Raw genomic sequence first — 13229 nt, forward strand, 5'->3', positions numbered from 1 at the left:
TTGTTTGTTTGTTTGTTTGTTTGTTTGTTTGTTTTGCTGGTCGAAGCTGGCTGTCACAGATTTTGCTCCATCAACTTGCAGGCCTTGAATTGCTTTGTGTTGATAAATTTGAAATATTGATTAAAGAAACAGTCGCATTGCTATAGTTCAAATTACATTGGCCATCACTACTGACTTTTGTCGACTTAAAGTGTGCATGTGTGTAGAATTTAGTGCCATCTAGTGGTGAATTAATGATTCATTCATTTTAAAAGCCCGCTGTTCAATAAAATGTAAAATATATATTCTATCACATCAATGTATTTTTTTAAAAATATAATTGTATACATTTAGTGTTCACTTATACATTACTACAGCAGGCTGACGGTTCGCCACTATCATTCTGCTACAGATATCTGATGGAGAAAAACTTTGCAAATGTAGTTAGCGTCTGAAGGTGCTTGCAGCTATAGTGTTGGACGCAACGGGTCGACCGCCACTTACCTTCATAGCTTGATCCTGCAGGTGAGTCCCATGAATCAGGCTACCACTACTTGTCTCCCACTGCTTAGCTCTCGCTAGCTTTTGTTAGCTTATTTTCTTTCTTTTTTTTTAAGAGCTCAGTGTTATTCATTCGGCTGCCTTTCCGAGTCAACATTTTTGTGCTCTTTAATTCACATCTTTGAAACCAGTTACAGATCTAAGACCTTTCACCATCACTGGATACATCAGAATCCCGACAGAAACATTAAGTTGCCAGGAGACCAGAGGAAGGACCAGAGGAAGGATAGCCGCTCGTTAGTCTCTCCAGATAGTTTCTCCTAGCCACTTTTGCTCGCTGCTCTCTAGCTCCTGCTCATTGGACTGCCAACTCACTCTAAATAATAATTGGTAGTGCAGCGGGATAGCAAAAATGGAGAAAAACAAAGGATCTGGAAGTCCACAGACTTACTTTATTGAAAGGGAAACAAAAGCAGTGGGCTTCTTAGTGCTACCATGCGTTACAATAATCATACCCTACATGTCCATGGCGTCAAATACATTAATGGACAAAACAAAAAAAATGCTGCATAGGCACCATAAAAACAAGGAGGCGCCACCCTGTGGGGCGGTGCCACACTACGGATTGTTACAGTATGGCTTAGTACGTGTGGTCTCTCTGAGGCACCGTAGTGTGCTCATTCTTCAGGCACTGCATTCTATTAGCTCACCACTAGATGCCACTAAGTCCTTTAAACTGTCACTTTAAGCTGGAAGTGGGAATTCATCATATACACATGTACCCCGAGATATAAGTTACAAAAGTCAACATGTAGAAATATTCATTCGTGCAATATGTAAAGCATGTCAGGAGCCCTAAAATTACTGCACATAAACTGATACATGAAGTGAATCGTGCACGTTTGTAGTAGCGCTGTCAAAGTTAAAGCGTTAACTAATTAACTAATCACAAAAAATATTGCATTCATCATGTTTTTAACACAGATTAATCACACTATTAATTCTGACTGCAGATGATCCTTTAGCTGACAGCACATGTTGTCTTTGAACAACAAAACATACATGCATTAAAGTAAGACATTTGATAAATGTTTGCGTATATATGACATAGTCATATTTGTTCTTGTCAAAATATTGGGGTCAATTTTAAATTATGCAAGTAATTGCATTTAATGTGGAAAGAATTAACACATAAGAGGTGCTCTTCAAATTTGGTGTGCAAAAAAATGTTGACAAAAAAAGCCTTTTTAATAAATTAATTAATCATGATGAATCAAAATTCTAAGATGTGATTAATCTGATTAAAACATGTTATCTTTTGACAGCTATATAATGTAGTGAATGCTGAGTTCCCTTCACACTCAATGGAGCAGGAGCTCTGGTGATTATTAAGTTATTGAGAATGAAAAGAAGTTATACCATTATTGCTGCAAATAACAATTGAATACATGCTTAAACCAAAACTCATGCGTCACTTTACTGATCTGAATCAGGTTTTCTAGTAGCTTCAGACCATCAATCAAAAGGTCTTGATGTCCATGATACCCTGATGAACAACACACTCTCATGACGCACAAGGATCACGTGGTTGAGGCGAGAAGTCTATATATGCGCAGAACAGAGGAGTCACGGCCCCAAACACTGTACAGTCTCACACACCACGGATATAGAATATATTATAAAACATGGAAGTTGGGAGTATATCCTCGGGTGCACAGACGTCCTCCACCTCACGCCAATTTAGCTGTCGCGCCTCCTCGGATGATTGCCGGCTCCTTGGCAGCAGAGACGCGCAAAGCCCTGGGTCCTCTAAAGTCCTACTGGCGTACAAAAACGCATCGCAAAACCTCAACTTGTCGGGAATCAAAGTAGGTTTGGGGATACTTCAAGTGGCCACGTCTCAATGGAGGCATGACAAGAAGACGCACACAGGCGCAGCCATGACGCAGCAGACCAACTGTGACATGTGCAAGTGTTCTCCACTGGACCAGCTGGCCGCCCTGCTTCTTCATTGCCATACGCGGCGACGGCAAATAGACCACGAATCCCGAGAAGAGCACTCGTTCTCCACCAAGCCTCAGAACTGTAAGCGCATTGTTGTCCTGGGCGCGCCGCGGGTCGGCAAGACCTCCATCCTGCGACGGTACTTGCGAGATGGATTCGTGGAGGCGTATCAGCCCACGTCCGAGGATTTTCTTCGAAAGCTGTTCCGCATACGCGGGGAAACTTACCAAATTGACATATTAGATGCATCCAGGGAGAGGGACTTCCCAGCCAAGCGGAGACTCTCGATCCTCACTGGTGCGTATTATTTATTATATTGATGTCGTGTGTGGCAGTGTTTCTCCAATCCCAGGCACAAAATGTCACCAATAGTGAAATAAGTATAAGGAGGCTATTCTGTTGCATGATTGTTGGCGAGATGTAGCCTAATATAGGATATTTAAATGTTTTGCCTGTCACTGTACGTTGTTAGCGTAGATAGCAAAATATATGTATCCTGATTAAATAATCACTTTCAGACAAAGTAACTGATCATTTCTGCAGCAACATAATCTCTCAGTGCACCCTGGTTTTGCGTTGCTGGTCACTGGTTTAAAAAAAAAAAAAAAAAAAAAAAGTAATACAGTATTTACTTGAAAACAAAAAACAAAAACAGTAAATAACCCATAAGTAAATTTTGCACGGAGATTTGATTTTTGAGTACATTTGACAAGTTTATAAAAACAAAACAAAACAAGGGTTGAGGAACAAACCCACAACGAGGTTGGGAGTCAGCCACTCTACCACCTGAGCCTATGCCACTCTTACTGTTTGCCACTGCATTGCATTGCTGGTATGTCCACAATGAGACAAAAAAATGTACTCAAAACTCTCTTTACAAAATGTACTTTATAGAATTTCCGAGTGATTTTTATTTAAAAATATTATTCTTGAAAGCAAATGCAAAACATACTGCTTGGCATTTGTGTAAACGTATTAAAAAAAAAGGCAATTCAAATGAAACATAAACAGCTTAAATGCTTGTTTTTAGGACATTGCAACATTAGTCAATTGTACTTTAAGGAATTCAAGGACAGAGCTCATGCAGGGCGTCTCAATTATTATTATTTTTCACATCATGTAGTGGATGTGTAATTAAATTTCAGTCTAGTATATGACCAAAAAAATAAAAAAATAAAAAATAAAAAACGAAAAAAAAAACTGGCATTGCACCTTGTGACCCCATACATAGGTTGGACGCCCTTTCTATTTGAAAAGGACTTAGCTAGTGGCTTGTGGATGAGTGCAATTACACTTCTTGTCCCTTACCTTACATGGGAACCTCATACCCTTGTATTTGATTATTATTACATTTATAATGAATAGGCTAACTATTTTTAAATAGAAGTGAAATAAATATTGTGGCAGGCCACATAAAATGACTTTTCGGGCCTTGAGCTTGACACCTGTGACGCAAAAGTGTAAATTACTTATTGAAAGTGATACATTGTTTCTTTTTCAGGGGACATTTTTTTGCTTGTCTTCAGCGTGGACGACAGGAGCTCTTTCGAAGAGGTGTGCGCTCTCAGACGGGAGATCCTGGCGGCCAAATCCAAACTGACTAAACTGTCACACCATTTGACAAAGCAGAAGCTCGCCTTGGTGGTCTGCGCTAATAAAGTGGATCTCCAGGAATGTGAGTGGCGAGTCTCCCGAGCGGAGGTCCTCCACGCGCTCGGTGATAACTGCGCCTACTTCGAAACCTCAGCGAAGGACAGCACCAACCTGGAGAAAGTATTCGAGGCTTTGGCCAAGCGCGGCGGGCTTCCGGCCGAAACTGGACCGTTGCAACACCGCAAGGTGTCTCTCCATTCATATCAGGCCACGCGCGCTGGTCATCTTCCGGTCCAATTGATGGGACATGACGACGCCTGCGGGCTGCTGTGCCCGCTGGCCCGGAGGCCGAGCTTCAGAGCTGAGCTGCGACAAGTCACTGGACCACAAAGCGCATGCAAGGATGGCAAAACAAAAGAAAGATGTCAGATACAGTGAGAGATCAAATAACGTAAAACACACTACACTATTGTCTGAATGTTCCTGAATCGACAGGTGGGGCAAATAAGATGACAATGGAGACAACATTCAGCAGAAAGTGTGCCTGCTCTCTGTTGCACGTTATATGGAATCAGAATAAAGTTATTTTTCCCCAGTTTTGAAGTCTATTATTGACTTTCAACTTGAGTCTTGTGTGTGCATTTTAGGGATTGTACAGAATAGCCAACCTGTCGCAGAGTCTTGTCAATTTACAAGTATTTTTTAGAGCCACACTTGGCTCGCATGCAATTAAACCTTAGTCGACTTGACTACTCCACAATGAAGGAAAAGGAAACACATTAACGTGGTAGCCATTTTGTTTCAAAAGTATAGTGGTAGGCTACAAGTTATAGAAGCGGCATAGTTTTTTTTTTTTTTGCAGAGCGAACCCTTTTGTGTCAATTCATATGTACACAGAGGCTCGCACACATTTGAACAGGTGATCAGTCATCTGTAAACAATGAGGACTCACACTGTGTACTCTATTCTGGTGTCTGAAATGCACAAGGTACACATTTTCATCACCCAGATGCTGCAGCTTCTCAGAGAAATTCACACAGTTCAGCCTTAGAATAGTATTTCATTGTTGGAAAAGAGAACATTGTATAATAATAATAATTTTAGACGATGCCTACATATTACAGAAGACCAGCCTAGCGTTTTAGTTTTTAACCTTTTAAGATGGTCAAGTGATTTCTCTCGCTCCATTTATCCATCTATATAGCTATTCAATTAAAATCCACTGTAAAGCGGGATGGAGTGCAAAAGTATGTATACTGTTTTTATTGTGAAAGAAAAATAATCACTTTATTAAGTCACCCATGCATGTCTGTGCACTCTCACTTGGGTCACGAGGAGCTGGAGCCGACAATATCAAGGACTAAGATCAATTTCTACACTTAATTTGAGCTATCTTCTTGTCTTCCTATACAATAGATGAGTGTGAATGATCGTTTGTATCTGCGCTCTGTGACTGTCCAGAACCAGTCTACCCTGCCTCATGCCCCAAGCCAGCTGGGATCGGCTTCAGTTACTGGCTGCAAACCAAATGAGTTCTAGTGCAATAGAAAATGGACAGCTACTAATGGACTCAGGCAATGGTAGTTGAATTAGTTGATTTTGTTTGCCAGTAAATAAATACATATACCATTTTTTTTTTTTGCTTTTGTTTACATTTTGAAAACATTCATCTTAGGTACAGATAGCCCCAAATGTTTTTTTTTTTTTTTCCAGAGCCAACGATATGATACCGATTATTAGTAATCAAGGAGGCCGATAATCAACATTCTATTCATTTATTTGCCAATATTGATGTAAAAAAAAAAAAATCCCACTCTTAACTTTGTTTATTTTTTAAGCATATATTTATTGAACAACTTTTAAGATTTGCAAAATAATTAAGTTTTTTCTTTTTTTCTTTTAAAATCTTCAGTCAATAGACCCTTCCAGTGTGACGTCACGTTGAAGTGCGCCCCCTTGCGGTGGAGGGCAGGGCTTCAATGCGAGTGAATTAGAAAACAATCAGTGTGAGCTAGAAAATAGGTCAAACAGTTGATAAATCAGCTACCAATGCTATGGTGAACTTGTGCGCGGCCGACAGATGCTCTAATGGCTCAAAGAGAGATGAGATCATTCTTTCGGCTGCCAGCAGTGATTCTAAACCAGACAGAAGACAGTGAGGAGTGAAAGACGAGCACGATGGCTAGCGTGACTGCGAGCGAAACTACGACGCAACTGCTTTGCAAAAAACGAGGATATGCTCACATCTTTTTATATCAGGTAGTGTTTCTCTTTTTCATATACAGCTGGTCATAACATTAACTTCTGATTGTAAATTCGAGGCAGACGTGATGAAATGTGCCATATTATCTTTAGTGCGGTCTGTTTGTTAACAGCTATCAAGCTAAGATAGCTCGAAGACTTCGATATACAGCAAGACGACACAAACCGGCACAAACGATTTAATGAATGACAATTTACACGATGAAAGTAGTGATTGACGTACTGTTTCAACCAAAAACAACATACCTTAGGCTTCCACTTCCACTTTGCCCTCCAACAAACTCCATTTTTTTGCAGCTAGCGGCTTCAAACAACTGGTTTCAATGATTTGCAGTAATGTAGTGTCCTACTCGGGAAGTTTTTTGTGACACGACATATTTCCCACCTTTTAACGAAAACGCTCGCCAAAATTCAAGCTCTCCACATTCATTTATTATGGGATGTTTGCCCTCCGGGAGGCGCAGCAAGAGCTAAACGGTGACGTCAGCTGCAAGGGTCTATAGTAGAGATGTAATATATCCAAACATCACAATACGATATTATCACGATATGAAGGTCACAATATGATAATTATCACAATATTGTTGTGTGTGTGTGTGTGGGGGGGGGGGGGGGGGGGTTGTGTGTGTGTGTGTGTGTGTGTGTGTGTGTGTGTGTGTGTGTGTGTTGGGGGGGGGGGGGGGGGTCGATTAAAAAAGGTAAATAATTGTTTGTCTGTATGTACGCTGCCTCTCTCCGAGTCACCTATAGGTTAGTTCCACTTCATCTGTGACCCCAATGAGAGCAGAATAGAAATGTATAGTTCAAAATGAATTACTAATGTCTACCAGCTGTCACATCATCAATAAACAACACTGATCTTTTCCCTTAGCAGTCATAGATGCCTATGCCATAAAATTTCCTCCACCATGTTGAGTTGTTCCCTTTCTTCTCCATATTTGTTCCCCCCATGATACTTCACTTCACTTCACATACTTCACTTAATTTGTGCATTATGATGCTGTTGAGCTGTCATTTTGGTAGCCTATCAACAATTACATTACATTACATTAGTACATAATGTACATTAACCACTCTTTAGTCATTGCATCAGTTTGGGTCTCTTTATGCCATCAGACATCTGGTGGAAATGTTAGCATGTCAGATGATTGTGAGGGCGGTTGTGTTTGTCAACAGTCCATTCAGTTAGTTCACAGCAGCTGGGAGATATCATTCAACAGAGATATGTAGACAGCCAGTCACGCAAGTATATGAAAGGGCAGCTAATTCAGAAGCAGGGAACAAGCACATATGTAAACAAACAAGCCTGCCATCTGCTAGTGTTCAACCCAGCCATCTTAATTAATTAATTAGTGCTTTTATTGTGTCTTTGCGATACTGTACAGTAGGACTAGAAATATTATTTTCCAGCTGCTTTTGTTTATTGTACAACTACGTGTGATTTTAGTCATCGTGTCAAAATAAAGGTGCTGGTGATGCTGAAGAACACTGATTCTCAGCTCCGGTCCTCAAGTAACCCATATCCAGCTTGTTTTCCATGTTTCTTTCAGCCAACACACCTGACGATAGTTATCAGGTTTCATGCAGAGCTTGCTGATTAGCTAACGGTTTGAAACACCTGTGTTAGCTGTGGGAGACATGGAAAACAGGCTGGATTATGTTCCTTGAGAACCACTGCTGTAGAATATATAGGGGTACTGAGCGCGGTAGTGCTGACCTTTATGTGCTGCTTCTAGCACAAATAGGTAGAATTGGGTTTAGCAACCAAACTGGTTGTAACTTGTACTACTAGAAACAGACCTACCTTTGCAGTCATGTGTAGCCTACAGACCAACATTGCTGGCCTTTACGCGATGCTTGTAAAACGTACAAAAATAAATAAATAAATAAATAAATAAATAAATAAATAAATAAATAAATAAATAACTTTGCTTTGTTTTGCATGTCTTGGGCGCCCTCTAGTGTTGGATGTGTAATTTGATTGAAATACACTCATGCTTAATCCAAACCAAAAGGAGCAAAACTCATGTTTTGGTTACTGGAGTGACAGTCACTAGAAAGAAAAAGAAAACAGAAAAGATGTTTCTGTTGGTGTGCTTGATGTACAGCACAGATTAAACCCTGACAAAACACATCAGTATTACAAGGTTATGCATGTTTTTGGTGGTGTTGAATGTAGCCTGCACAGCAGACAGACTACGCAGCACAATTTGCACGAGTTATGAGGACCCAAATGCAAGGTACAAGGTACAGGTGTGCTAAAATTGTTTACTTCCAAAACCAATATGACAAAGAAGACACTTAATTGGAATAATAAATAAATAAATAAATAAATAAATAAATAAATAAATAAATAAATAAAGATGAAACTCAAAATAACATGGAGATGAAACAAACGCAATGAACTGACAAGAACTGGACGAACTAGGGAACTAAATATACACGGCACAATCCACAAGAAAACAAGACAATTAAATTACACAGTTACCACTTGTGTGTTCAGTGTTTCATTTTGTGGTATAACGGTTACAGTGATGTTATTTGTAGTCATGTATTAAAGTATTGTGACTTTTGATGAGACCATGGCCTACCGTCAACATACAACGTGGAATTGTAGTTGCAATGAGAAGGTCAAGAACACAATTAGATCTACTCTACAGTATCAGAGGCATGTTATTTGCTCATTTTGAAGCGAACTCGTGGTCAATAAAATGGCTTAAAAGTCTGGAATAGTGGCCCCTCGTATCTTGCTTTTCAGGGAAGGGGAAGTCACCAAAGGAAGGATGTGATGTCTTCTCCCTCCCCTCAACAAACTGGCTTAGCAAAAATCACCAGTAAAAATCAGCTAATGCTAATCAGTGGAAGAGCAGGATTGCTACTTTTACTTTTATTTTTATTTTTCAAAAACATGCCAGTTGTGTTGCTATTCCAATCCTCTTAGGATATAGAGTCAGAGCCAGCTGGACTGCCAATGTGGGGATTCAGTCTCAATTTCAATTTAGAAACAATACAAGGAAATAGGAAGCCCCCTCGTGCTGATCCCAGGCTTCCAGAAGTTTCCCAGTCTCACAAACGGGAAAGCTGAGTTGAGAAGCTAAATGAATTCTCATTTCAAACCTGGAGAAAGACATTTGGCCACTTGTTAACTGGAAATTAGAACTAAAGTAATGGCTGAAGGTAAGACAAAAATTTAATCTTGGATAACAAACTGATTGTGTGATTGAGAAAAGTTGCTTTGAATGTAACAATCAGACAGAAAACAGAAACAATATATTCTCTCATGAAGGTACTGCTAATGTTGTCAATGACTAACAATCAACCAATTTCCTTTTGTGCATCCACATGATTATTTGACCTTACAGCAATACCACTGCGAGAAAAGAAGCAGAAAACTCTACCTCGATCCGATGGGTGTGGTCTGAATAACTTGGATGGTATGCTCATGTCTCTCTTCTCCCTCCTCATTTTGATTAATGCGAGTCCCAATATGATCAACTAATTGCTTTATTTTGTCTTTAATATTTAACATTTAAATACATCACCATTGTAACTTAGGAAATAGAATATTTATAATATTTTGGTTTCAGAACATCACATTCTCTTCGATCTATGTCTAAGATCTTTTCTTACATTGATAAGTAGAATGTATTTTATTAAAACTACACTGACCAATCAGTCTAATCTAATGCTATGCAATAGTTGTGTTAAATATTCAGCTTTTTATTAAGAAACAGTAATGATGTTATATTGAGTCACATAAAGAAGTCACTGTAAGAAAAAAAAAGTAATATTTACTTGAAACAACTTAGTCAAGTTTTTTTTTTTTTCCCCCACTCAGAAATTCTGATTAAATTTTACAAGGAGAACTTTGAGTACATTTACCAGTGGAATGAACCCATGACTTTCAGCTTGGTAAACAACCACTCTACCACCTGAGCCATGCCACTCTTACAGTTTGCCACAATACTGCATTACTGGTGCGTCCAAAATGAGACCATAGGGTCTCTTGGAGGTACAAGGATTCCACCTGACACCATAACACACAGCAGGAGTGGCATAGTGGCATGGCTCTGGTGGTAGAGTGGTTCCTCAACCCTTGAGGAGTTTTTTTTTTTTTTTTTTTTTTAATAAACTGGTCAAATGTACTCAAAACTCTCCTTGTAAAATTTACTTAGTGTTTCTGAGCGAAAAAACAAACAAACAAAACTTTACTAGGTTCTTTTTGAAGTAAATCTCTCTCTCTCTCTCTCTCTCTCTCTCTCTCTCTCTCTCTCTCTCTCTCTCTCTCTCTCTCTCTTACAGTGAGTTATTTGTAGTTGTTAAACTGTTCTGCATCACACCAATCTGTCTATCTGTCTTATGGAAGATTCACTCTCAAGCATTGTGAAATAATGAAAATTTAGTACTCTTGTTTTACAGTCATAAAGTATATTTTGATCAAGATAATATGATGTAATGCATGTAAAAGTTTACAATCATTGAAACATTCCCAGTTATCAATGTCAAAAGAATGAAATCTGGCTTTGTGTCATACTTTCTGGACCCAATTCTTTAGATGATGAAAAATAAATAAATAAATAACATTCAGACTTTGATAGTCAGGCTTAATTAATGAATCTCGATCTTTCCAGCTGTGGATCTGTCTGGAGGCCTGCGAATAGTCCTAGTGGGGAAGACTGGATCAGGGAAAAGCGCAACAGGAAACACCATACTTGGCAGATCTGCCTTCAGAGAGGATCCAAGCCCGGTTTCGGTGACCAAACACTGTGAGACGCAGAGCGGGGAAGTGGATGGGACCGCAGTGCAGGTCATTGACACACCAGGCCTGTTCGACACGGCCATCACGGAAGAAGATTTGAAGTCAAGAATAGAGGAATGTGTCAAGATGTCAGTGCCTGGCCCTCACGCCTTCCTACTCGTGATCAGGCTTGGAGTGAGGTTCACCGAGGAGGAGCGAAATGCTGTGAAGTGGATCCAGGATAACTTTGGCGATGATGCGTCCATGTACACCATCATGCTATTCACATGCAAAGACCAGTTCAAAGCTGACAATGCCTTGAAGGAGTGCAAGGAGCTGCGCCGACTCTCTATCACGTTCGGACGTAGATATCACGCCTTCAACAACAACGACGCAGATGATCGAGTCCAGGTCAAAGAGCTCGTTACTATGATCAAGGAAATGATACATGACAACGGCGGGAAACACTACACAAATGAAATGTATGAGAAAGCCCAGAGCAAGCTAAGAGAGGAAGAGGAACGGAAGAAACAAGAGGAGGAGGATAAGAAGGAAGAGGAGAGGAAAATGTGGGATGCGGAGAGGGAGAGGCAAGAGAAAGAGAGGGAAAAGAAGAAAAAGTCGAAAAAAAGGAACATCTGCGTGGCCTCGGCGGCTGCTGTGGTGCTGGTGTTGGCTGGCATGGTTATCGCGGTGGGGGCCGACACTACTGTGGCGCTGGCTCTTGGAGCACCTACTCTCCTCTTGGGAGTGTTATGTGGCTTAGCTGCTCTTTGGTTTTGGAAAGGAATTAGATGCAAAGCTAAATCTGATTTTCCAGCATAGAAAGAGGTCAGTGCCAATTAAGGACATGATGTACCATCTTCAGCACACAGCATTTGTTTTGACTGTAAATCAGTGAACTATATTATTTTGGCATCTTCTATTTACAGAATTAAACAGTTTTCACAGAATGCAGCAAGCACGGGATATGAACTCTTATTTAAACTGTTAACGGTATGATACTTGCTGCCTTTCAATTTGTATTTGTGTTTCCTTTATTAAAATGTATTTGAAAACTACATTATACTTTAATAGAAGATTTTAAGTAACAATACGAATCTTAATAAATAAAGCGCATTACAGCAGCTTAATTTAAGTGTCATAACTGTGCTAAATAGTCATTTTCATTGTATCCTTTATTTAAGCAGTCATGTGCTGGCTGTATAGTTAGAAACATTACAAGCTCACATCCCTTAAGGAAATGAAAGACAATGGGTAATATCTGTATGCCAGCATTTCTATTCAAGAGAGGAAACATCCTGAGGAGTAACCTCACATGCTCACATTACGTCTACTCTGCCCTTGCTACGTTCCCGCTAGAGATAACTCCCACGATGATAACACCTGTTGTTTGTTGATGATTGGTGGTGTAAAACTTTAACAACACACAAATACAAACACTTACATACTATTGTAAAATAAAATAAAACAAAATGCTGTGCCCATGCACTTTTCTGCCTGTATGATAAACAGTAACATACTAACTTTCATGAGCTAATACGCTAACCGCTAGCTTGAATGCCAAACGCTAGCTCACTGCTGGTCGCTACGCATTTTAAATGCTTATCGTATGTAAACAATAATTCTAGCATCTCTCAGTCTCATACAAACTGACAATTAACAAACCCCATTAATATACATTTGACACAGAATATTTATTATATAGCCTACACACACGTATAGCCAATAGCCGTATGCGCTTAAGAAGCCAGAGCAAAGTTGCCAGCTCACGACAGTATACCCAAACACAAAACATGAGAATGCAGCGGAAAAGTGTATTTCTGGGAGAGAGACTGCTGTGATGTTGAGAACGATTTATGACTTCAATAAGTTCTCACGAATTGGCCAAAATATTAGGTGAACTGGTACAAATGAGAGCCAACAGAACCTGTAACAGTAATTTATACCTTTACTAAGATAATATTGCTTGGTTATTTACGCTGTCAGAGTTATTATTTGAAAGGCAGATTTATTATTATTATTATTATTATTATTATTATTATTATTATTATTATTATTATTATTATTATTATTATTATTATTATTATTATTATTATTATTATTAACTTTGTGTTAGGTAAATTACTCATTTCTGAAAGGCAGAAGCAAA

The 13229-nt window shown here is 39.4% G+C and overlaps 2 protein-coding genes across 2 annotated transcripts; both read left to right on the top strand.

Moving 5' to 3' along the window:
* The first annotated feature begins 2128 nt into the window (after positions 1 to 2128).
* rasd2b (RASD family member 2b) lies at positions 2129 to 4613 on the top strand. The gene is made up of 2 exons (XM_077524181.1): positions 2129 to 2781; positions 3986 to 4613. The coding sequence occupies exons 1-2, from the start codon at positions 2166 to 2168 to the stop codon at positions 4513 to 4515; spliced, it is 1146 nt and encodes a 381-aa protein (XP_077380307.1). The 5' UTR covers positions 2129 to 2165; the 3' UTR covers positions 4516 to 4613.
* Positions 4614 to 9216: 4603 nt separating this feature from the next.
* Positions 9217 to 12067, top strand: LOC144020571 (GTPase IMAP family member 9-like). The gene is made up of 3 exons (XM_077524182.1): positions 9217 to 9516; positions 9702 to 9773; positions 10971 to 12067. Exons 1-3 carry the CDS (start codon positions 9507 to 9509, stop codon positions 11900 to 11902), a joined length of 1014 nt encoding a protein of 337 aa, XP_077380308.1. The 5' UTR covers positions 9217 to 9506; the 3' UTR covers positions 11903 to 12067.
* Positions 12068 to 13229: the final 1162 nt, after the last annotated feature.

This window comes from Festucalex cinctus, chromosome 6 (assembly GCF_051991245.1).
Source record: "Festucalex cinctus isolate MCC-2025b chromosome 6, RoL_Fcin_1.0, whole genome shotgun sequence".
In the NCBI taxonomy this organism is placed as follows: Eukaryota; Metazoa; Chordata; class Actinopteri; order Syngnathiformes; family Syngnathidae; genus Festucalex; species Festucalex cinctus.